This window comes from Notothenia rossii (assembly GCF_949606895.1).
Source record: "Notothenia rossii genome assembly, chromosome: 10".
NCBI classification, from domain to species: domain Eukaryota; kingdom Metazoa; phylum Chordata; class Actinopteri; order Perciformes; family Nototheniidae; genus Notothenia; species Notothenia rossii.
The window spans coordinates 7,071,499-7,091,203 of NC_136908.1; the positions used below are offsets into that span (position 1 = coordinate 7,071,499).

Consider the following 19,705-nt stretch of genomic DNA (forward strand, 5'->3'; position numbering starts at 1 on the left):
TCACTGTGACAAAAGTTTATTATAGTGATCGATGGTCCCCACATTAGAAAGTTGTCAAAGGGGGTGGAGACTGTAAAACAACATTCCTACTTACAAATAAAAAGAAACATGGCTGATAAAAAATATAGCAAATCTTAGGACGATCATTTGATGTTTTTTTCTTTATTGAGCGTCTACAGCAGACCCTGCCTCTTCAGATCCTCATACGTCTTCTTGTTCACCACGTTACCGCTGGAGTCCTCGTACTCCTCCTGAAACACAGGCAGGGACGCCAGGGTTACAAATACAACTAGGGCTTCAATTAACGATCAATCTGGATCTATTTTTCTATAAATGTGCTGGTATTTATAACAGTGATGCAAACACAGGTATGGTGAAAAAAGAGAGAACTATTCGAAGCGGAAAAAAAACAGCGTAATATACCATCTGACAATGACAGATTTTTGTTTTTGGATATTTTACAAATCACTCCCCTTTCAAACTCTATTCTTGTTATTTTTAACAACTTTTTTTTGTTACTGTCATATAGTATTTTATACCTGTTAATAATTGAGTCTCTAATGTCTCATTATTAACTATAATGATCATATCAAGGTGTGCCTTAACCTCACTGAGCTGAGATTATTTGAGCCTCTCAGGAGAGAGCTCTCTTCCACCTGGTTGTAGAAAAGCTCTTTAAATTCGTTAGCATAGCTAGCTAACCAGATGCTAATAACAACAGATTGCCACTGTGCTTACAACTAAAGACACAGCCTCGCAAACACTGCGGCATGTGTACGGCTCCTTATGGGTACTGCAATATTTGAAGAGCTGGAGCGGCGTTCCAATGCTCTCCGTTACTCCTTTCAGACGAGACATAACCACGTGAAGACCTATGGTGAAAACACGTTACGCTCGTGTTGTGTTCAATGAACCTTTCCTTGGCCAGGAAAAACAGGCACTCGCTTGTTTAATTATTTTGCGATCTAGATTTCTTCTTCTTTTTTGAAGTGAGAAGTTGACGGACGGACTGAAGGACCCCCCCGGACTGACGGACCCCCCCGTTTTGAAAACACCATTGTAACAATTGTGAGGATATTGTGAGATTGACCACTGATGCTTTCACACTATCAGGTTAATAATCATCAGTAATGTCTGGTTCTTTACTGTAACGCTGCCTTTAAAACCAGGAACAACAAGAGAAGATCTCTACTCTCTTATTACGATACAGATGTAATATTGATTTATTTCCAAGTGCTAAATAAGTAACCAGAATATTTGCCCATCATTTTCCTCACCTCTGTGTCCGGCTGCCACCTCTCCAACGCCTTCTGGGACTTCAGCTTCGCCCACACTGAGAAACAAACAATTCATCAAAAAAAGAACTTTTCAAATCCTTTAAAAAAAATCCAACAAACTAACAGGACTAAATCTCTTACGGGACACGGCGTCCTCGATCTGTGTGACGTTGGCGAAGTGAGCCGTGTTGGGGATCCCCAGGCAGCGCATCCCGTGAGCATGCCTCCATTCCTACAAAACAAAAAGTATTTAGTTATTTGACTTTTTCTAACAATGACAGTGTAGATTTTCATGCTCTCTGTAAAAAATCCACGTACAGCAAAGTGCCTCTGGAAGGCTTTGGGCCCTCTGTAGGTGTAGTTCCCGCAGATCTCACAGTTGTAGTTGATGTTCAGACCGTGGAGTTTATACAGCCAGTACGGGATCGGCTGCACGGAGAAAGACGCATGAGACACAAATTAAAGAAACAAGCAGCACGTTGAAGTAGAACATTTCAAATACACAAATGGCATCTTGTGTTTTCATGTGCGATGTTTGTATGAAATGTATTTATTGTTAAAATGCAACGTTGAGTATTTAGTGAAGCACTTTTTCAAACCAATTGGTTTTTATTAAATGGGTTTTCCTCAGGTATCTCTATTGGAAGACATTGCAGCTTATTTGCAATGTGCCCGATTGAGTAACAATTCAGTATTTTCTGTGCATTTTATTGACAACCATCTTTCTTCTGGTCTTATATACTTCAGTTATTCTTCACCCAATAACATGCCGTCTTTCCTTTCATCTTTATTATAGTCAACCACCACCGGGAATAACCGACTGTTGTGAAAAACTAAATAAAAATTGATTAGGGCGAGACGATTAGTCGTTGTTGCATGGTGTGTGTGCGTGTGTATTAGGTGTGTGTGTGTATTAGGTGTGTGTGTGTGTGTGTGTGTGTGTGTGTGTGTGTGTGTGTGTGTGTGTGTGTGTGTGCCCTCACCTTGCCGTCCCAGCCCAGCGGCAGGTTCTTGGGGTTGTAGATGATCTCGTTGTCTTCGTCCTCGCTCTCGCTGTCGCTGAGCTGCTCCTCCTCTTCCTCCTCGCGCTCCTCTCCGGTGCGAGCCTGCTTCCTCTGGACGTTCTCGTGAGTCAGCTGCCTCTGCTCCTGTGACCGGAAACAATCATACAAACGGTCAGGGTTTATTCTAGAAGAAACACACAAGACACCCCTTTAATCCACATTCACCAATCAGAGCAGCCTGGGCTCTGGTTTTAGACAGAGGGTGAAAAGAGGGGCTGCAGCACAGGCAGTATGAGAAAAATAAAGAGGTTTTTGAACATTAAAGCATGGAGACATGTCCCAGTAGAGACACTACATCAGAGTTCCCGTTAGCCGTAAATTACCGGACTATGACCGGTAAAGCATGTTGAAGACCGGCAAATCTAAATCTTTCCGGTCAAAATAATCCTTAGCGCAATACCGAGTCGACACGCAGCTCTGAATGATCACATGCAGCGGTGAGCGGAACAAAACACACACTTCAGGTTAGAATATCACACGTAGCTATTTTTAATTACCTCTCAAACTACCGTAACTAGTTATAGATATGTTTAGTTTTACTGTCGGGTCACTCATTACTGATCCGCGAGCTGATACTGACGGGCTGAGAGAGCGCTCCGTTTATTATAAGTTATTGTACACTTTTGAAAAATGTAGTTAATCTGCTATAATTAGTTTGTTTAATATTGAAAAATATCAATTTGTTTTAAAGCTCAATAAATAACAAAGAAGACCTTTGACCGGCACTTCTCATTTTGTCCGGAAGATTTAAACACTAACGGACATTTTGACGGGAACTCTGCACTACATACTAATAACTTAAATAAATAGAAATGTATATTTTACTCACCCCGAGGATCTCGATGTAATCATAGACCTGAGCCTCCAGGAAGCCGATCTCTTTGTTCCTCTCTGTGTCTCTGCAGGAGTTGAGGATGGTAATGATCATTAATGATATAATAAACAGTATGATAAGAAACTGTCTGTATGAGATGTATAGCTTTACACCAACTTACTTCTTAGGGCCTTTAGCTTTGGGGTTTTTGGCGAACAGTGACGGGTCCAGTGATTCCAGAGATTTACCTTTGGTGCTGAACAGCCTCTGAGCTCGCTCCTCCAGAGTCCTACAACACACACACACACACACACACACACACACACACACACACACACACACACACACACACACACACACACACACACACACACACACACACACACACACACACACACACACACACACACACACACACACACACACACACACACACACACACACACACACACACACACACACACACACACACACACACACACACACACACACACACACACACACACGTTTGTTTTCCAGGTGTTCCGCAGCCAGAAGAGGTAGATAAGTTAAACGTAATTTTTTTTTTTTCAGCATGCAAACGTCTTTCTCACCCTCCACACTTCAGCCCCAACGCCATGAGAGCAGACTTCAATCTGTCCAGACCCAAAGAGGCCAACTCCTGTGGGAGACAACAACCAGAAAAAGCACATCAGTGGAAGCTAGGGTTGTAGGTCAAATACAAATTGACTGTTATCATACTGTGTAAACAGGAGTGTTTAACATACTATGCACATACGTACATTCACTGTAATAGTGTATGAGAATTCACCATGAACATCATATACATAAATAAGCTAGCCTCTCTAAACAGTAAGTCTTTAAAATATGAGTGTTTTATATTTGTACCTCCCAGGAAGAAAAGGCAGAGAGGTCCAGATGAGCTCCGGAGTGAGTCAGAGCACTGCTTGTCTCTTTCTGGAAATCAAAACAGACAAACAGGTCAGATTAGACGAGTCACCATATCTCATAGCAGAACAATCGTTATTTATTTATTTATATTGTACTTTCATTTGCTATTATGGTCCAATGAGGCAAGAAACACACTTCACAGATTTTCAATTTAGATCATCCTCCTGGGTCAAAAGTTCTCATATGAAGGCCTGTACTCGAACCCTTAATCTTTAAAAAAAAATATATATTTATTCTTCACTGTCGGGTCACTCATTACGGGATCAGTGAGCTGCATGAGATACTGACAGGCTGTCGAGAGAGAGAGAGAGAGAGAGAGAGAGAGAGAGAGAGAGAGAGAGAGAGAGAGAGAGAGAGAGAGAGTTTATCCCTAATAAATGTATTATATTGGAAGTTTTTACAGGAGCATGTGTGTATCCGTTGGGGAATATGTTCTGCGGCTGATTTGTGAGTACTTCATTTGGCATCGACTCAAGAGGTCACAGTAAATATCTTCAGGTATCTCTCTGTAATGAAATGAGAAATTAGAACTCACGGGCCAGCCTGGAAACGTCCCGTTCTCCCACTTCTTCTCGAACTCCCCCAGCACCTTCCCGTAGAGCTCGTTCTGATCCAGCAGAGGTTTGACCCGTTCTGTGTAATCCTGCAGATACTCCAGCAGCATCTCCAGGTACCTGCAAATGATTCATAGGAGGAAAGAAGTTCAGTATGAGTTCCTTGTATGGCATATTTATCAGCTTTACAGTCTCATTCATCCATTGTAATGTATTTTTAAATAATAAATATACAGAATGAGCTTTTAATTTGTGCATTTTTAACAGCATATAGAATAAAGGTAACGGGCTGAACGTGCGGTGCTCTTCAGACTGAATCAACATAACTTCTTTAGCCACATATTTTTAATTGGGAGACTTTATTCTTAGGGAAATGATCAGAAGCTCCGATCGCCAATTTTGGGGCCGGAATCAGTATCGGCCGATACCGATCGCCGATCCGATCGAGTGGGCGGGGCCTATGGGGATCTTCGATTTAAAGTGATGTTTAAAACTCAGTTGATGGGCTCGTTCACTGGAGCTTCCACAAACAACAACCAACATAATTATTACATTCAAATGCAGTGATGCAAACACAGGTATGGTGAAAAAAGAGAGAACTATTCGAAGCAGAAAAAAAACTGCGTAATATACCATCTGACAATGGCCTGTGCTATAATCCTTCAATTAACTGGCTGTTCTTTATAATTTACTCAGATCAATAGGAGACAGAGATGTTAAGTTATGAATCAACGGTTTTTATTATTATTTACAGCAGGGGTGGGGAACCTTTTTCCTTTCAATTTGTACAACATCCTCAGAGGGTCGTACAAATTATTGAACTCAACCTCTGCTTAAAAAAACTAAAATCACAGCCCATTCATTTGGCCTTTCTTTAATGCTGTGCAAAGAAAAAGCAACCTCTTAATCCAGATATCTCACCATGACTCATGTTTGACGCATGCATGCATGCATTCAAGTGCACGGTTGTGGCATGACCACCAAAACAGAAAGATATGGACACAAGATGTGTGCAAATGTATTTAGTATCCTATCCATGTGAACATGATTTAAGTGGGGGGGGACCTAACCTCCTCTCGGGGGCATGCTCACCCGGGAAGATTTTTTTTTAAATATTGAAGTTAAAAGCATCAATCTGGTGCACTTTGAGAGCAACATGAGGAGATCTATGGATACATCTTTCAACACCCATATGAAACAGAACTGTAAGCAGATTTTTCTTTTTGTATATTTTACAAATCACTCCCCTTTCAAACTCTATTCTTGTTATTATTAACAACTTTTTTTTGTTACTGTCATATAGTATTTTATACCTGTTAATAATTGAGTCTCTAATGTCTCATTAATAACTATAATGATCATATCAAGGTGTGGCCTAACCTCACTGAGCTGAGGTTATTTGAGCCTCTCAGGAGAGAGCTCTCTTCCCCCTGGTTGTAGAAAAGCTCTTTAAATTCGTTAGCATAGCTAGCTAACCAGATGCTAATAACAACAGATCGCCACTGTGCTTACAACTAAAGACACAGCCACGCAAACACTGCGGCATGTGGACGGCTCCTTATGGGTACTCTAATATTTGAAGAGCTGGAGCGGCGTTCCGATGCTCTCCGTTACTCCTTTCAGACGAGACATAACCACGTGAAGACCTATGGTGAATACACATTACGCTCGTGTTGTGTTCAATGAACCTTTCCTTGGCCTGGAAAAACAGGCACTCGCTTGTTTAATTATTTTGCGATCTAGATTTCTTCTTCTTTTTTGAAGTGAGAAGTTGTCCGTCCGTCAGTCAGTAAGACGGACTGCCCCCCCACCCCCAAACGGAAACTCTTCGGTTCTCCACGAATTACACAAGTCACCCAAATCAGCGTTAAAAAAGCGGGAGGCGCCGAAAAGCGACTAATTTGCATCACTGCAAATGAAGTACATTATTCAAGTTTACATTAACTTTGGAGAATAACACGGGAGAAATGAGCAGAAGCGCTCTCTTTTCCTCTCTCCTGACAGCCTGTCCGTATCCGTCTCAGTGAAGAATAAATATATGTATAACTAGTTTAGCTTGTTCCAGAGGATCGAATTCAAGGTGTCCGTCCTCACCCACCAGTGTATCCATGGAACTGCCCCTCCCTACCTCAAGGAACTCCTCACCCCCCATACCTCCTTGCGGATCACCCGCTCCAGCAACTCCAACCTCCTCAAACCCCCCAGGACCAAGCTCCGTACTATGGGAGACCAGGCCTTCTGCTCGGCTGCCCCCAGTCTGTGGAACGCTCTCCCCGACAACATGAGAGCAGCACAGACCGTGGAGGCCTTTAAAAAAGGTCTCAAAACCCATCTGTTCAATAGAGCCTTTCCCTAGACCTCTTATTTATTTATTTATTACCCCCTTTTTATTTTATTTGTATTGGTTTTTTTTAATTAATTTTATCGTGTAATGTTTTTATACTGTTCATGCTCACTGCTTGTAGCACTTCGGGATTTGAAGTCAAATATGAAGTGCTTTATAAATTAAACCCATTATTATTATTATTATTATAAAATAGCCAAGTGTGTTAGGTCTAACTCTTAGTGTGTGTTGTTCCGCTCACCGGTCCATCACAGCGGGCGGAGCTGCAGGATTTCGGCTTCACACACGTTGCATACCGTTATTTCATTGTCTTTATCGGACACCATAAAATCCTGCCAAACCGGTGAAGCCATTTTGGCGAGCTTGTTTTGCCGCGCAGAAAAAAGTGTCATGTATTTTACGTCATCATTTTACGTCATGTGATCGGCATTGTTAGAGAGCACCGATCGATCGGCAGAGAGTGAGAATCGGCCGATATCGATCTGAGCATCCCTGCTCTGAATGATGGGTTTTTATTGACTTATCCTCTGGACGATGTCTACATGTCATCCCGTCTTTCTCCCCCTAACAACTCTGTACATTTATCTACAATTAAAACGGCATAAATTGCCCAAAAAATACCATAAAAGCTGTAAATTGCTCTGAGTGTTGAAATCTGTCAAATGATGGACGGCCTTAACTTTGGGGAAAGAAATGGCGGTACCTGCTCAGTTAGTGCAACCCGAGTTCTGATGGTAGTAAATCAGGTGGACCTACTTTTTGTACTCTGCATTCTTCCTGTCTTTGGGGATGTCAAACAGCTGGTCGAATGAAGACAGGAAGGAGATGTACTCCAGTTTCTGTGGAGGAAGAGTAAAGGTTGTGGTTAAAAATAAATGTGACTTATGTTTGAAGTAAGTCTGAATAATGTGGACGTTAAGAAGATCCTCACCTCGGCTCCCTTCAGGTTGATGAACTTCAGGTAGCAGTCGTGGAGGTCCAGGTAACGGCCGTATCCTTCCTCATCAGAGAACTCCACCAGGTCTGAGGAAGGTGAATACAATCGGAGCCGAGTGTTAGAGAAAATGGTGCTCTATTTAACACCCGTTTAATTCTCTTTGAGCAGCTTTTTATTCATATCATCTCTTTAACGACTGTTTCCTTTAATGAAATGTGTTTCTACTGCAGCTATGACATGCTTTGGATTTCAAGTCCATCCCAATTTGACATGTAACGTTTTAGTTGTGCAAAAGATAGCCTTGATTAAATCCTGTTGTGAGATGGAGCCTAAAATAAAAATGCAGCTAAATATTAGATCTGGATTGAGACTAGGGCTGCACCATATATCGTGTCGTGACGATAATCAATCTATTTCTTTTTTTAGGACGTGTGATATGAAGTAGGCAAATGAACTCAAACACGTCATGTTACAATTCTTTTGCGGTTTGCCAGTGGTGTAGTGGCCGTTGGACGCGGGGGTACGCCGTACCCCCACTTATTTGGAGCATGATCTTTTTTGTAAAAGTCTAATAGGCTACATCGTTAAATCGCTAAATCGTTGCCAGTCTTATCAGTTGCAAGTGTGTATTTGTTGTGATAATGACAAAAACATAATACATTTCAAAGTAATACAAAATAAAAACGATTTCCTTAAAAAATGATGATTCGTCATCACGCTCGTGACCCCGCAGCTGGCCGTGGGTGTTTCAGTGACACACCCACGGCCAGCTCGCCGGTTTTGCGGCAGTTCTTTCCCTCAAGAACGCTAACGAAAAAGCTCTATAATGGCAGGCAAACAACTTATTTTCTAAAAAGAATATAATTCACAAGAAGAAAGAGGCTAGCAGCACTAGCAGAACATCATCAGAAGAGCCGCCTAAAGACGTGGATAATGCTAGCACTAACGTTAACGTTAGCTGCGCTAGCAACGTTCCCCTGGCTAGCTCCAGCTCACCTTTCCCAGAGGTTTGGACGGAGGAGATGTGGCGGAGGAAACAAGAGGCATAACCGTGGATAGGCTGCAAAGCTAGGAAACTGGGCTAAAAAGTTTGTTCATCCATTTCGGATTTATCAGTCTTCAAAACGCAAGGTGTGTGTGTGTGTGTGTGTGTGTGTGTGTGTGTGTGTGTGTGTGTGTGTGTGTGTGTGTGTGTGTGTGTGTGTGTGTGTGTGTGTGTGTGTGTGTGTGTGTGTGTGTGTGTGTGTGTGTGTGTGTGTGTGTGTGTGTGTGTGTGTGTGTGTGTGTGTGTGTGTGTGTGTGTGTATGTGTGTGAAAAGCAGCACTGTCTGCTAGGCCTAATCAGAATAATTTCAAGTCCAGATTCAATGTTGTTTGCATAAGTAGGCTATATCTGTCTTTTTGTTTATTTAATAAGTTAATTTCAGGACAGCTCTGGGAATTTTGTTTGTTTGTTATGAGTTTTAAATAGATTTTGAAAGTGGAGATAGAGAGAGAAGCAGCGCTCTCTGCTTAGTTGCAATACTGTAGCTTATGCAATTTAGGCCTATACATTGTTTATGTAAGTTGTGTGTCCATGGTTTTGAGTCTGTGTGTGTTGAGCGCAGCGCCGTCTGCTTTTTGTAGTACAGTAACTAAAGTAGGACGAAGCATACCGGTAGTTTCTGTGGACCTGTCTGCCCGTTTTGTGAGTGCACTGCGCGCGTGCGCACTTGTGTGGCATTGTTTGGGATGACCTAATTAAAATAGCGTCCCCCCCCAGTAAAAAAAAATCCCCACTACACCACTGCTGCTTGCTACAAAAGAAAAAACTTGCGCGGCTCTTATGTCAGGGGTACTTGAGTGAGTGACAGCAAACCACCAATCACAATCAAATCTCCAAAGCAAGCGGACCCGGTGATTAAAGGTAAAACACTGAATAAAGTAGTTTCATGTGTTTCTCCAGGCCAGTTCGGCGCTGCTAACCGAGCTAGCTCAGCTTGTTGCTCTGATAACTTAATATCCAGACGTCCGTGATTAAAATCCTTAGTCCGGTTAAATATAGTTGGAAAAATACCAATTATATAGCATTAAAGTTCAAGAAAGGATGGTTTGCGGACATAAAAAACTGTCTTTTCTTCAATTCCTGTATTTTTTCATATCGCAGGGGGGGAAGAAATCGCAATGTCAGTTTTTTCCAATATCGTGCAGCCCTAATTGAGACGTACTTTGCTCCTCCTCGGTGGGATTATCTCTGGCCTTCATCAGCTCATCAAACTCTGCCGACATGGGGATGGAAATCTATGGAAACACATGAAAACAGTATTGTTAATATCTAGGGATGTAACGATATATCAAATATCGCGGTAAATAAATGTCTCAAAACCCTCGTGAGACTGACAAAATCTACCGCGATTTTTTTTTTTTTTTTTTTTTTAAACCGTTATTTAACCAGATGGTCCCATTGAGATTATCGATCTCTTTTTCAAGGGAGACCTGTCCAACATTACAACATGAACATAAAACAACAGATAACACAAAAGGACATGGTATTTACAGGGCTACATGTACATACCTAGAGACATTGACAAGTACTAACAGTATGTTTATATCTCGCCCTGTCAATAAGCCTCACCTTCTTGGCAAAAACTGTATTGTTTCTGAAGTGGTGGAGAGACAATGCACAGTTTGACCCACTGCTGTCACCTATGGCCAAAGCATGTCTCTCTGTCCCAGCAACATCAGTACCAAGCAAGAGAGTTTTTTCCACAGCAGGGGATATTGTAAACGCCCAAACATCCCAGCTTCTACCTGGAAATGTGGACATGCTCATATTCCTAAAAGATAACCTTGATGATGCTGAGTGAGTGAGTGAGTTAGAGTTGAGTTAACTTGATCTATTCTATTGCAGGGTCTGATTATTATATTGTTGACACTTTAAAATACTACTATCCTACTAAAATGCTGTACAAATCAAATGTATTATTTAACAAAGAAAAAAAAGTAAAGTAAAGTAAAAAAATTCACATTTTTTCCCATTTATTTTTCAATATCGCGATAAATATCGTACCGTGGACTTTTTACCGCGATATTATCGTACCGTGAGTTTTTGGTATCGTTACATACCTATTAATATCCCATAGTACAGATAGTCTAATTTACAAGTATGTAGACGTTAACTACCTCATTGGGGTGTTTTCTGTGGAACTCCTTTATCTGTTTCAGTCTGTTGTAGAACTCTGCAAACTCATTTGGTCCTGAGATCGCAGCCAGTTCGTCCTTTCTCATTCTGTAACAAGAAAAAGAATACACATGTTACTACCTGTGTGTTACTTTAGTGAATACGGTTCCAACAACACCTGTACTATAGAGAAGAGCCATTTTACCACATGTCATTTAGTCACTTACCCGTCTTTGTCTTCATAGGAGTCTCTGACAGTTAAGCTGACGTCCATATACCTCTGTGAAAAGATAAAAGCACTGTCAGACTGTCTTTGTTTTTACATTTAATTTAGATTACGTTTATCAGAAGCACAAGCAACGATCAATATCAATAATACTGCAAATCCATCATCTTTTAATAAGCCAAACAATTTAAAGGGCTACTGCTGCATTGTCTAAGTTCTTCATACAGAAATGAGAACGTTTTTTCTTTATTAGCCAAGGTGGAGGGAGGCGTGAGGCGCCGTGCTGCAGTGCATTGTGCCTTGTTGTTGGGATCAGGGGAGCAAAGGTTCAAACCCCACTGCAGTCAGCATGTCGTTGTGTCCCTGAGACACTTCACCCCAAATTGCTCCTGTGGGGATTGCCCACAGTATTAAGTATGTAAGTCGCTTTGGATAAAAGCGTCTAACAAGTGAAATCTAATCTAATGTAACGCATGTTGAGCATTATAGCCACTGTTTAATGTACTGGATTCAGAAAGATTGGAGGGAATTTGACCCTGAAACATCAGTACTTACTATATATCAATATTTACCAGAAAAAGCATTACGTTTCTGCATAATAGTATACACAATATTTATTTTTGGATCCTTACAGCTGCCATGGCCTTACATATATTGAATCAGCTATGTTTAGTTAGTTGGACATAGATTTATTTGTTTAATAATCAGAAATGGGCCTTAAGTAAAAACAAAGATTAAGAACTTTACATACTGATATTTACACTTTTTCACCAATGATTTTCAGTGACTTTTCTCTGACCAAAAAAAATTACTCTTTCTCAGCGTACCACTGAAAATGGTTTATTTTAACATGGAACAGGAAAATAAGGTCTGCATATGAAACAAGTTGTGCCTATCTAAAACAAATCAAATAGGTTTACTAGCTTCTACAGGCTAAAGCAACTCAAATCTCTCACCAGCAAAACACCTCGTCGGTTAAATGCCATTGTAGGTTTCATTACTATACGATACAGTATTTATTATCATTATAGTATTACTATTTCGGCGATTAGCTAAAATATAAATTATATTTGATGCAACTTTAGTTACATTTCCATGACTTTTCCAAAACTTTGGGGAAAATATTGTTTTGCTTAACTTTTCCAGGGCCTGGAATTTGCATTTTGAATTTCCATGACATTTCCAGGTTTTTAATGACCGTAAGAACCCTGACTTTTACATTTTAAATTAGCTTTAATTTGTCCCTTCATGGGGTTTATTTGTCAGATGACATTAGGCTGATAGATTTTAAGTGTGTGAATTATTTGTCACTATATCGTCTATGAACATGTAGCTCTGAAAACAAGTAATGTAAACAGTACAAAAAGTAAAACTTAGCTATCTTAGCTAACCGGTGCTAACGTTGGGAGTTTATTAACAAATAAAAGCTTTAACTTACATCCAACATCGCTCTTGTTCTGTGGTCCGAGTTAATCTGTTCCCGCAGCTGTTAGAAAAATAAACACAATGTGAAAACACAAGTTAATGTACACAGGTTTCCCATCCTAACATATTAAGCTAATGCTAACAGAAGAGCTAGTTTACCGTTGATTTCTTGTGTAACATTTCTTTAGTTTTAGTATCCATTAGCCTCTCCTTCTCTTCGTGGTAGCGACGCTGTTGCTCTAAAATAGTCTCCATGGTTTATTAATGTGTTTTGCGTTTATAAAAAGAAGAGATAATGCTACTAACTAGTTAGCATTAAAATGAACCAACAGCCGTTTAAGAGACGTTTGTTTTCAATGGCGCATGTTGAGGAGGGAAGGTCGGTCGCCGAACTCGGTAGAGTGAAACATGGACCAAAATAAAAGGTTCCGGGTGACAGAAAACCATGGACAATAGTGTTTTTCTAAGTCATTAGTTTAAAAGATAAATGTTATAAAGATATTCTAATAATACCACACTGGAACAAATAGTGCTACGTAAGTAAAAAATATATAGTACATTACAGTGGCGAGCCGTGACTTTTATACCTAGGCCCTCCCTTCCCACGAAAAAAAAAGAAGAGTTATTACGTCACTTCGTATACTTCCGCGGAATATCAAAACAACTGCCCGGGATGCAAAACACATAAATGACAGCGACCCTCTACCACACAAAGCAACACCATAAACACCTATCATAACAGGGCACCCACAGCCAAGTAACAATAAAAATGAATTAAGTCAGCACGGCGGCCCACATTGAAAATGACTCAGGCCTACCTTTGATGATCAAATAACTCAAACACAAAGTCCATCCTCCTGTCCTTTTGGATGAAGCACTTGATGGTGGGTCATGCAGCTGATCCTTTGCCACTCCAATGCATCATTGTAACTCAATCTTGAAAATGACTCGGTTAATAATTTCGCAACGATGTCATCACTGACATGAGCCATCATGAACGAACTTATGCTAATCATAAATCTATCAATCATAAATCTATCGATTCGATGTTTGATTAGAAAATTATAAAAGTAGGGTAGACATGTGGATATTATCCGGCTGAACAAAACGTGCATTTATCTAACAGGTTCGTTTTCCACAGACCTTATTTCCAGCTATTTTCCAAAATCCTATGGAGAAATCCCATTGCTTTTTTGTAGAGGGAACCCATGCAATTGTACTGTCATTTGAAATTAGTGTCTCGTTGAGTTACTATAGCGGGCCCTCTGTGAATAGCAGGACCACCAATCAGCTCCTCTCGCAGAGACGAGCTTCTTTCATTTAACCTTTCACATTCAAACAGAAACTGAACAGGCAGATTCGAAGGATTTCTTTCTTTGGAAATGTTATTTTAAATACCATTCAATCAAGTTATGTTGGTCGAACTAATGAAAAATATAACTAATAAAATACTTTTTTTTTTTTTTTAATCTTTTCAAATATTTGTTTTTAGAATATCTTAGAGGGCCCTGGCCACTGGTACATCAAGTTATTTAGATGATATTTAAAGATTAGATAAAGAGATAAGGTGTTTTTAAAGCTGTTCATGGGTAATAGAGTTTATTTATTTCTAAGAAGTTAAATTCAGACGAAAAATATAATTCAGATATTTAAAAAATACCGCACTGGAGAAAACAGTGCTACTAGCTAATACTTTATTGATCCCAATTTGGGAATTGTTTTCGATACACAGCATGCAAACAAGGCATTGCACATAATGTGAAAATAAAGGAGTACAAAATAAATAGACATAAACAACTAAAAACATCCCAAAATAGAATATAAAAACCGACATTTTAAGTAAGATATATATAATGACAGTGTCAAATAGTCAATTAAATTATACAGATTATATTTTAGAATGAGATAACGTGCTTTTAAAGCTCTGTCAAATGTATGAACAGGCTCCATTTGTTTTATTGAATTGCATAATGGGACTTTGCATTCCTACAGTAGCAGGTCACCAAAGCAAAGGCATCACTAACAACTCCATTGCTCTCCATGCGTCTGAGTGAATGGACCATAAATAATTAACATCTCAGAAATCAGTTGTGAAATTCTGTTGCAGGCTTTTGTTCTAAAGCAGGATGGATTGGCAGCCTTTTGTGTATTTCTGTGTTTTGTACTTCCTTTGTAGTCTCTCTCTCTCAGTCTCCACACACACTATCATCAAAGCTGCCATAACGCTCCACAGAGCACACCGTCTGCGCGCACACGCGTGGGAGCGCGCACGGAGGCGGTCTGATTCGTCAAGCTGCAGGAAACAAAAGACATCATCAGAATGAGGAATCTGTGCAAAAACATAGAAGATTAAACAAGCGTTTTATTAAAATACACCCAGGGCCGTTTCTAGCTTTTCGGGGGCCCTATGCAGGATGCTGTATGGGGCCCTAGTTTTTACAGTTTTTCAACTACAATGGGGGGATTCCGAAGCCTTTAAGATGATCTGTGGAGATGCATCAATCTGTTACACTTTAAGAGGAAAACAGGCTAATTTCACGAAAACCAAGCAATTGATACTTACAATTATCATCGTTTGTATATATTTATTCATGGTCTATTATTATTTTTGAAAAACAGATTGTGCAAGTTGTACAACCGATTAAAATTGTGTCACTGTCATTTATGAGCAAATAAAAAAAACCTAAAAGAACAACAGAGTTATCAAATTAAAGACTCAAATATATAGGGAGACCAGGGACAGTTGCAACACGGGTCGGTTGTAACCGTTGTAACACCTTCAATATCTCCAATCACAAACAAGCTAGTGATGAAACTCACTCTGCACATGCGCAGTTAGATGGTAAGATCGGTGAGAAAAAAAGGAGCCACATTTGAATTTCTCGCGTAAGATATCACCAAAAGTGTGTTTCTGAGGTAAAATATTAACTAAAATGATATGATGTATTTTTTGGACACTGTCTTGAGTTCAAATGTCTAGGAATCCAAACTAGTATGATTCGAATCAATGTTTTGTAAGCTACAAATATAACTAGCTAAATATGGGTCAAGCTAGCAATCAGGCAGGTTCACAGGGGGTGAAAGCAAGACTGGTGGTCCTGGGACGGTTGTAACATCACGGTTGTAACATGGCACATTTACAATGATGGCTCATTTGCTTGAATATATTATTATTAATATATTATTAAAGGTCCCATGTCATGCTTTTCCGGTTATTTCCCGTCCCCTTGTGTGTTATGAAGGTTTTTCTGCATGTAAACGGTCTGCAAAGTCACAAACCCTCAAAGTACACCCTGTAGCAAAACTCTAACACAGAAAAGACCTGTCTATGCTGCCCCAGAACGCCTCGTTGGAGATTTTCTTTTTCCATGTTTTTCTTCCGGGAACCAATTGACGTAACGACGACCCAATGGATCAATTGGTCCGGGCACACACACACACACACACACACACACACACACACACACACACACACACGCACGCACACACACACACACACACACACACACACACACACACACACACACACACACACACACACACACACACACACACACACACACACACACACACACACACTCAGCCAGCCTTATTTTTCCCAGCTGCAGCTCCGCGGATTTCTCAGCCTGGACTCAGCCTGACAGCGGGACACGGCAAGTATCCGCTCGTTGTATTCCCGTTTTTAAAAGATTTGGGTACGGAGGAAAAGAGAAAGGGTTTTATTTTTCTGACGCTGCGTGAGTTCCCCGACACACCGGGGACACATATTTATGTATAAAATACATCAAAAAGTGCATTTTGCATGATAGGTCCCCTTTAACAGACAGTATAGTTAACCCACTGGTAACTATGATTTAAAATGATGTGTTTTTTAGTGATCTGGCCATCTGTACATCAAACAGCATATATCTTTTTTTTTAAATAGGATAATAAAATATGCAACGTTATTGGTCCGAGGAGCGGACATTCTCAAAAAATTAAGAAAATTGCATTTAACCCTCCGGTATCATTCGATTGGACTACGCAAATTAGTCATTCGAGACAAAAATGTCCACTGCAAAAGACTTTGATAAAAACATTATATTAAAAGGTTTTTTTCACAACGTTTTTGGGTTCAATCTTTAAAGCAACTTCCGCCCTAATAGAAAATACCAGAAATGTAATCATTTTCAGGATTTTAACCCTTTAAATGCCATTTTGAATACATGAAACCGCAGTTTTTTTTCATGATGAAAACAGAGAAAATGAGTTATTTTCCAAAAAATACATATCTGGTGACTGGCTCTTTTTTTTTTATAACAGTCTTGGATATGTCAAAGATTAGCAAAAAAATGCATTTTTTTGCATTATTAGTTTTTGCACAAAATCAGATTGCATAAAAAAGTTACATATTAGTCATTCGGGACAAAAATGTCCACTTCCAAAAACTGCTCTAAAATGACCACAGATTCATATTTTTTTTAACTTTTTGGGGTTAAATCTTTCAATCAACTTCAATCCTGATCAAAAATACCAAATGTTAAATTATGTTCAGGATTTTAACCCTTGAACTGCCAGTTTGAAAACATGAATTTGCGTTTTCTAGGAAAAACATGCACAAAAAGGCAGTTATTTTCCATATAATAAATGTTGGGGGGGGTCGGCTTTTTTTTTTTTTATCACAGTCTTGGATATGTCAAAGATTAGCAACAACATTTATTTTGGTGGATTATTAGTTTTTGCACAGAATCAGATTAAACAAAAAACTCACACATTAGCCACTCGTGTCCCATCCACTCCCATTATAACCACATCTTTTGATCTCTCTGCCATACTGGTATAAAATCATGCATTTTGTAATGTCAGGGTTTTATATTGGAGGAAAATAGTTCAATTTGTCCTTTTTATTCTATATCACCAGATGTGACATTTTACCATTGAATTACATGCTTGTCATTTCTTGGTTTCTTTGCCTGTTGTATAATGGGGCCGTGACAGCCATTGGAATACATATATGAAACTAATATGATGTAGGTGTGATATGAGATATGTGATATGAGGCGAAAACTGCGACTTGCTGTAAACCATATCTACTGTATATTGTTGTCTCTGTACACACACACACTGTACATCCAGACACACACACACACACACACACACACACACACACACACACACACACACACACACACACACACACACACACACACACACACACACACACACATTTCTCAGCTGATACCACTCTTCCACATCCATACCAACACACCTACATCATATTAGTTGCATACATGTATTCCAACGGCTGTCAGGGCCCCATTATACAACAGGCAAAGAAACCAAGAAATGACAAGCATGTAATTCAATGGTAAAGTGCCACATCTGGTGATATAGAATAAAAAGGACAAATTGAACTATTTTCCTCCAATATAAAACCCTGACATTACAAAATGCATGATTTTATACCGGTATGGCGGAGAGATCAAAAGATGTGGTTATAATGGGAGTGGATGGGACACGAGTGGCTAATGTGTGAGTTTTTTTGTTTAATCTGATTCTGTGCGAAAACTAATAATCCACCAAAATAAATGTCGTTGCAAATCTTTGACATATCCAAGACTGTGATAAAAAAAGCCGACCCCCTCAACATTCATTATATGGAAAATAACTGCCTTTTTTTTGCATGTTTTTCATAGAAAACGCAAATTCATGTTTTCAAAATGACAGTTCAAGGGTTAAAATCCTGAACATAATTGAACATGTGGTATTTTTGATCAGGACTGAAGTTGATTGAAAGATTTAACCCCAAAATGTTTTTAAAAATATTAATCTGTTGTCATTTTAGAGCAGTTTTTGGAAGTGGGCATTTTTGTCCCGAATGACTAATATGTAACTTTTTTGTTCAATCTGATTTTGTGCAAAAACTAATAATGCAAACAAATAAATTTTGCTGCTAATCTTTGACATATCTAAGACTGTGATAAAAAAAAAAAGCCGACCCCCCCCAACATTTATTATATGGAAAATAACTGCCTTTTTGTGCATGTTTTTCATAGAAAACGTAAATTCATGTTTTCAAACTGGCAGTTCAAGGGTTAAAATCCTGAACATAATTTAACATTTGGAATTTTTGATCAGGACTGAAGTTGATTGAAAGATTTAACCCCAAAAAGTTTTAAAAAATATTAATCTGTTGTCATTTTTGTTTGGAAGTGGACATTTTTGTCCCGAATGACTAATGTAACTTTTTTGTGCAATCTGATTTTGTGCAAAAACTAATAATGCAAACAAATCAATTTTGCTGCTAATCTTTGATATATCCAAGACTGTTATAAAAAAAAAAGAGCCAGTCACCAGATATGTATTTTTTGGAAAATAACTCATTGTCTCTGTTTTCATCATGAAAAAAACAGCGGTTTCATGTATTCAAAATGGCATTTAAAGGGTTAAAATCCTGAAAATTATTACATTTTTGGTATTTTCTATTAGGGCGGAAGTTGCTTTAAAGATTGAACCCAAAAAAGTTGTGAAAAAAACCTTTCAATAAAATGTTTTTATCAAAGTATTTTGCAGTGGACATTTTTGTCTCGAATGACTAATTTGCGTAGTCGATTTGTTACACAGTGAATTAAAGAGCGATTTGAAAGATTGAAATTGAAATTCCAAAATAGATCGAGAAAATAGCCTTGTTACAAAAAATCAGGCCATTTGCACCAACACAACCAAAGTTATTGCAAAATGAAAAGTGAAAAATGACCCATATGGACAAAAACGTCCACAGTGATACCGGAGGGAGGCTTTAAAATAGTACCAGTTGTTTTATGATGTCCTTGGATGTCCTGAAGTACGGGAAGGTAAAAGTAAGAAAAATCTCCATTTATTATGCAGTCACATTTTTATATGCAATGTGTCACCCATAGACTGTATACATCTGACGTGAGTCACCTCGTTATTTTATTTTGAAACCAGGAAAC

The 19,705-nt window shown here is 39.2% G+C and overlaps 1 protein-coding gene across 1 annotated transcript; it reads right to left on the bottom strand.

The window, feature by feature from the left end:
- On the bottom strand, positions 1–13,158 carry sf3a3 (splicing factor 3a, subunit 3). The gene is made up of 17 exons (XM_079656410.1): positions 12,912–13,158; positions 12,766–12,813; positions 11,329–11,381; positions 11,104–11,209; positions 10,149–10,221; positions 7,936–8,027; positions 7,761–7,843; positions 4,642–4,780; positions 4,044–4,112; positions 3,749–3,816; positions 3,337–3,444; positions 3,171–3,240; positions 2,261–2,425; positions 1,596–1,706; positions 1,419–1,509; positions 1,278–1,333; positions 1–251 (listed from the first exon to the last, which is right to left on the bottom strand). Exons 1-17 carry the CDS (start codon positions 13,005–13,007, stop codon positions 174–176), a joined length of 1,506 nt encoding a protein of 501 aa, XP_079512536.1. The 5' UTR covers positions 13,008–13,158; the 3' UTR covers positions 1–173.
- Between the last annotated feature and the right edge of the window lie 6,547 nt (positions 13,159–19,705).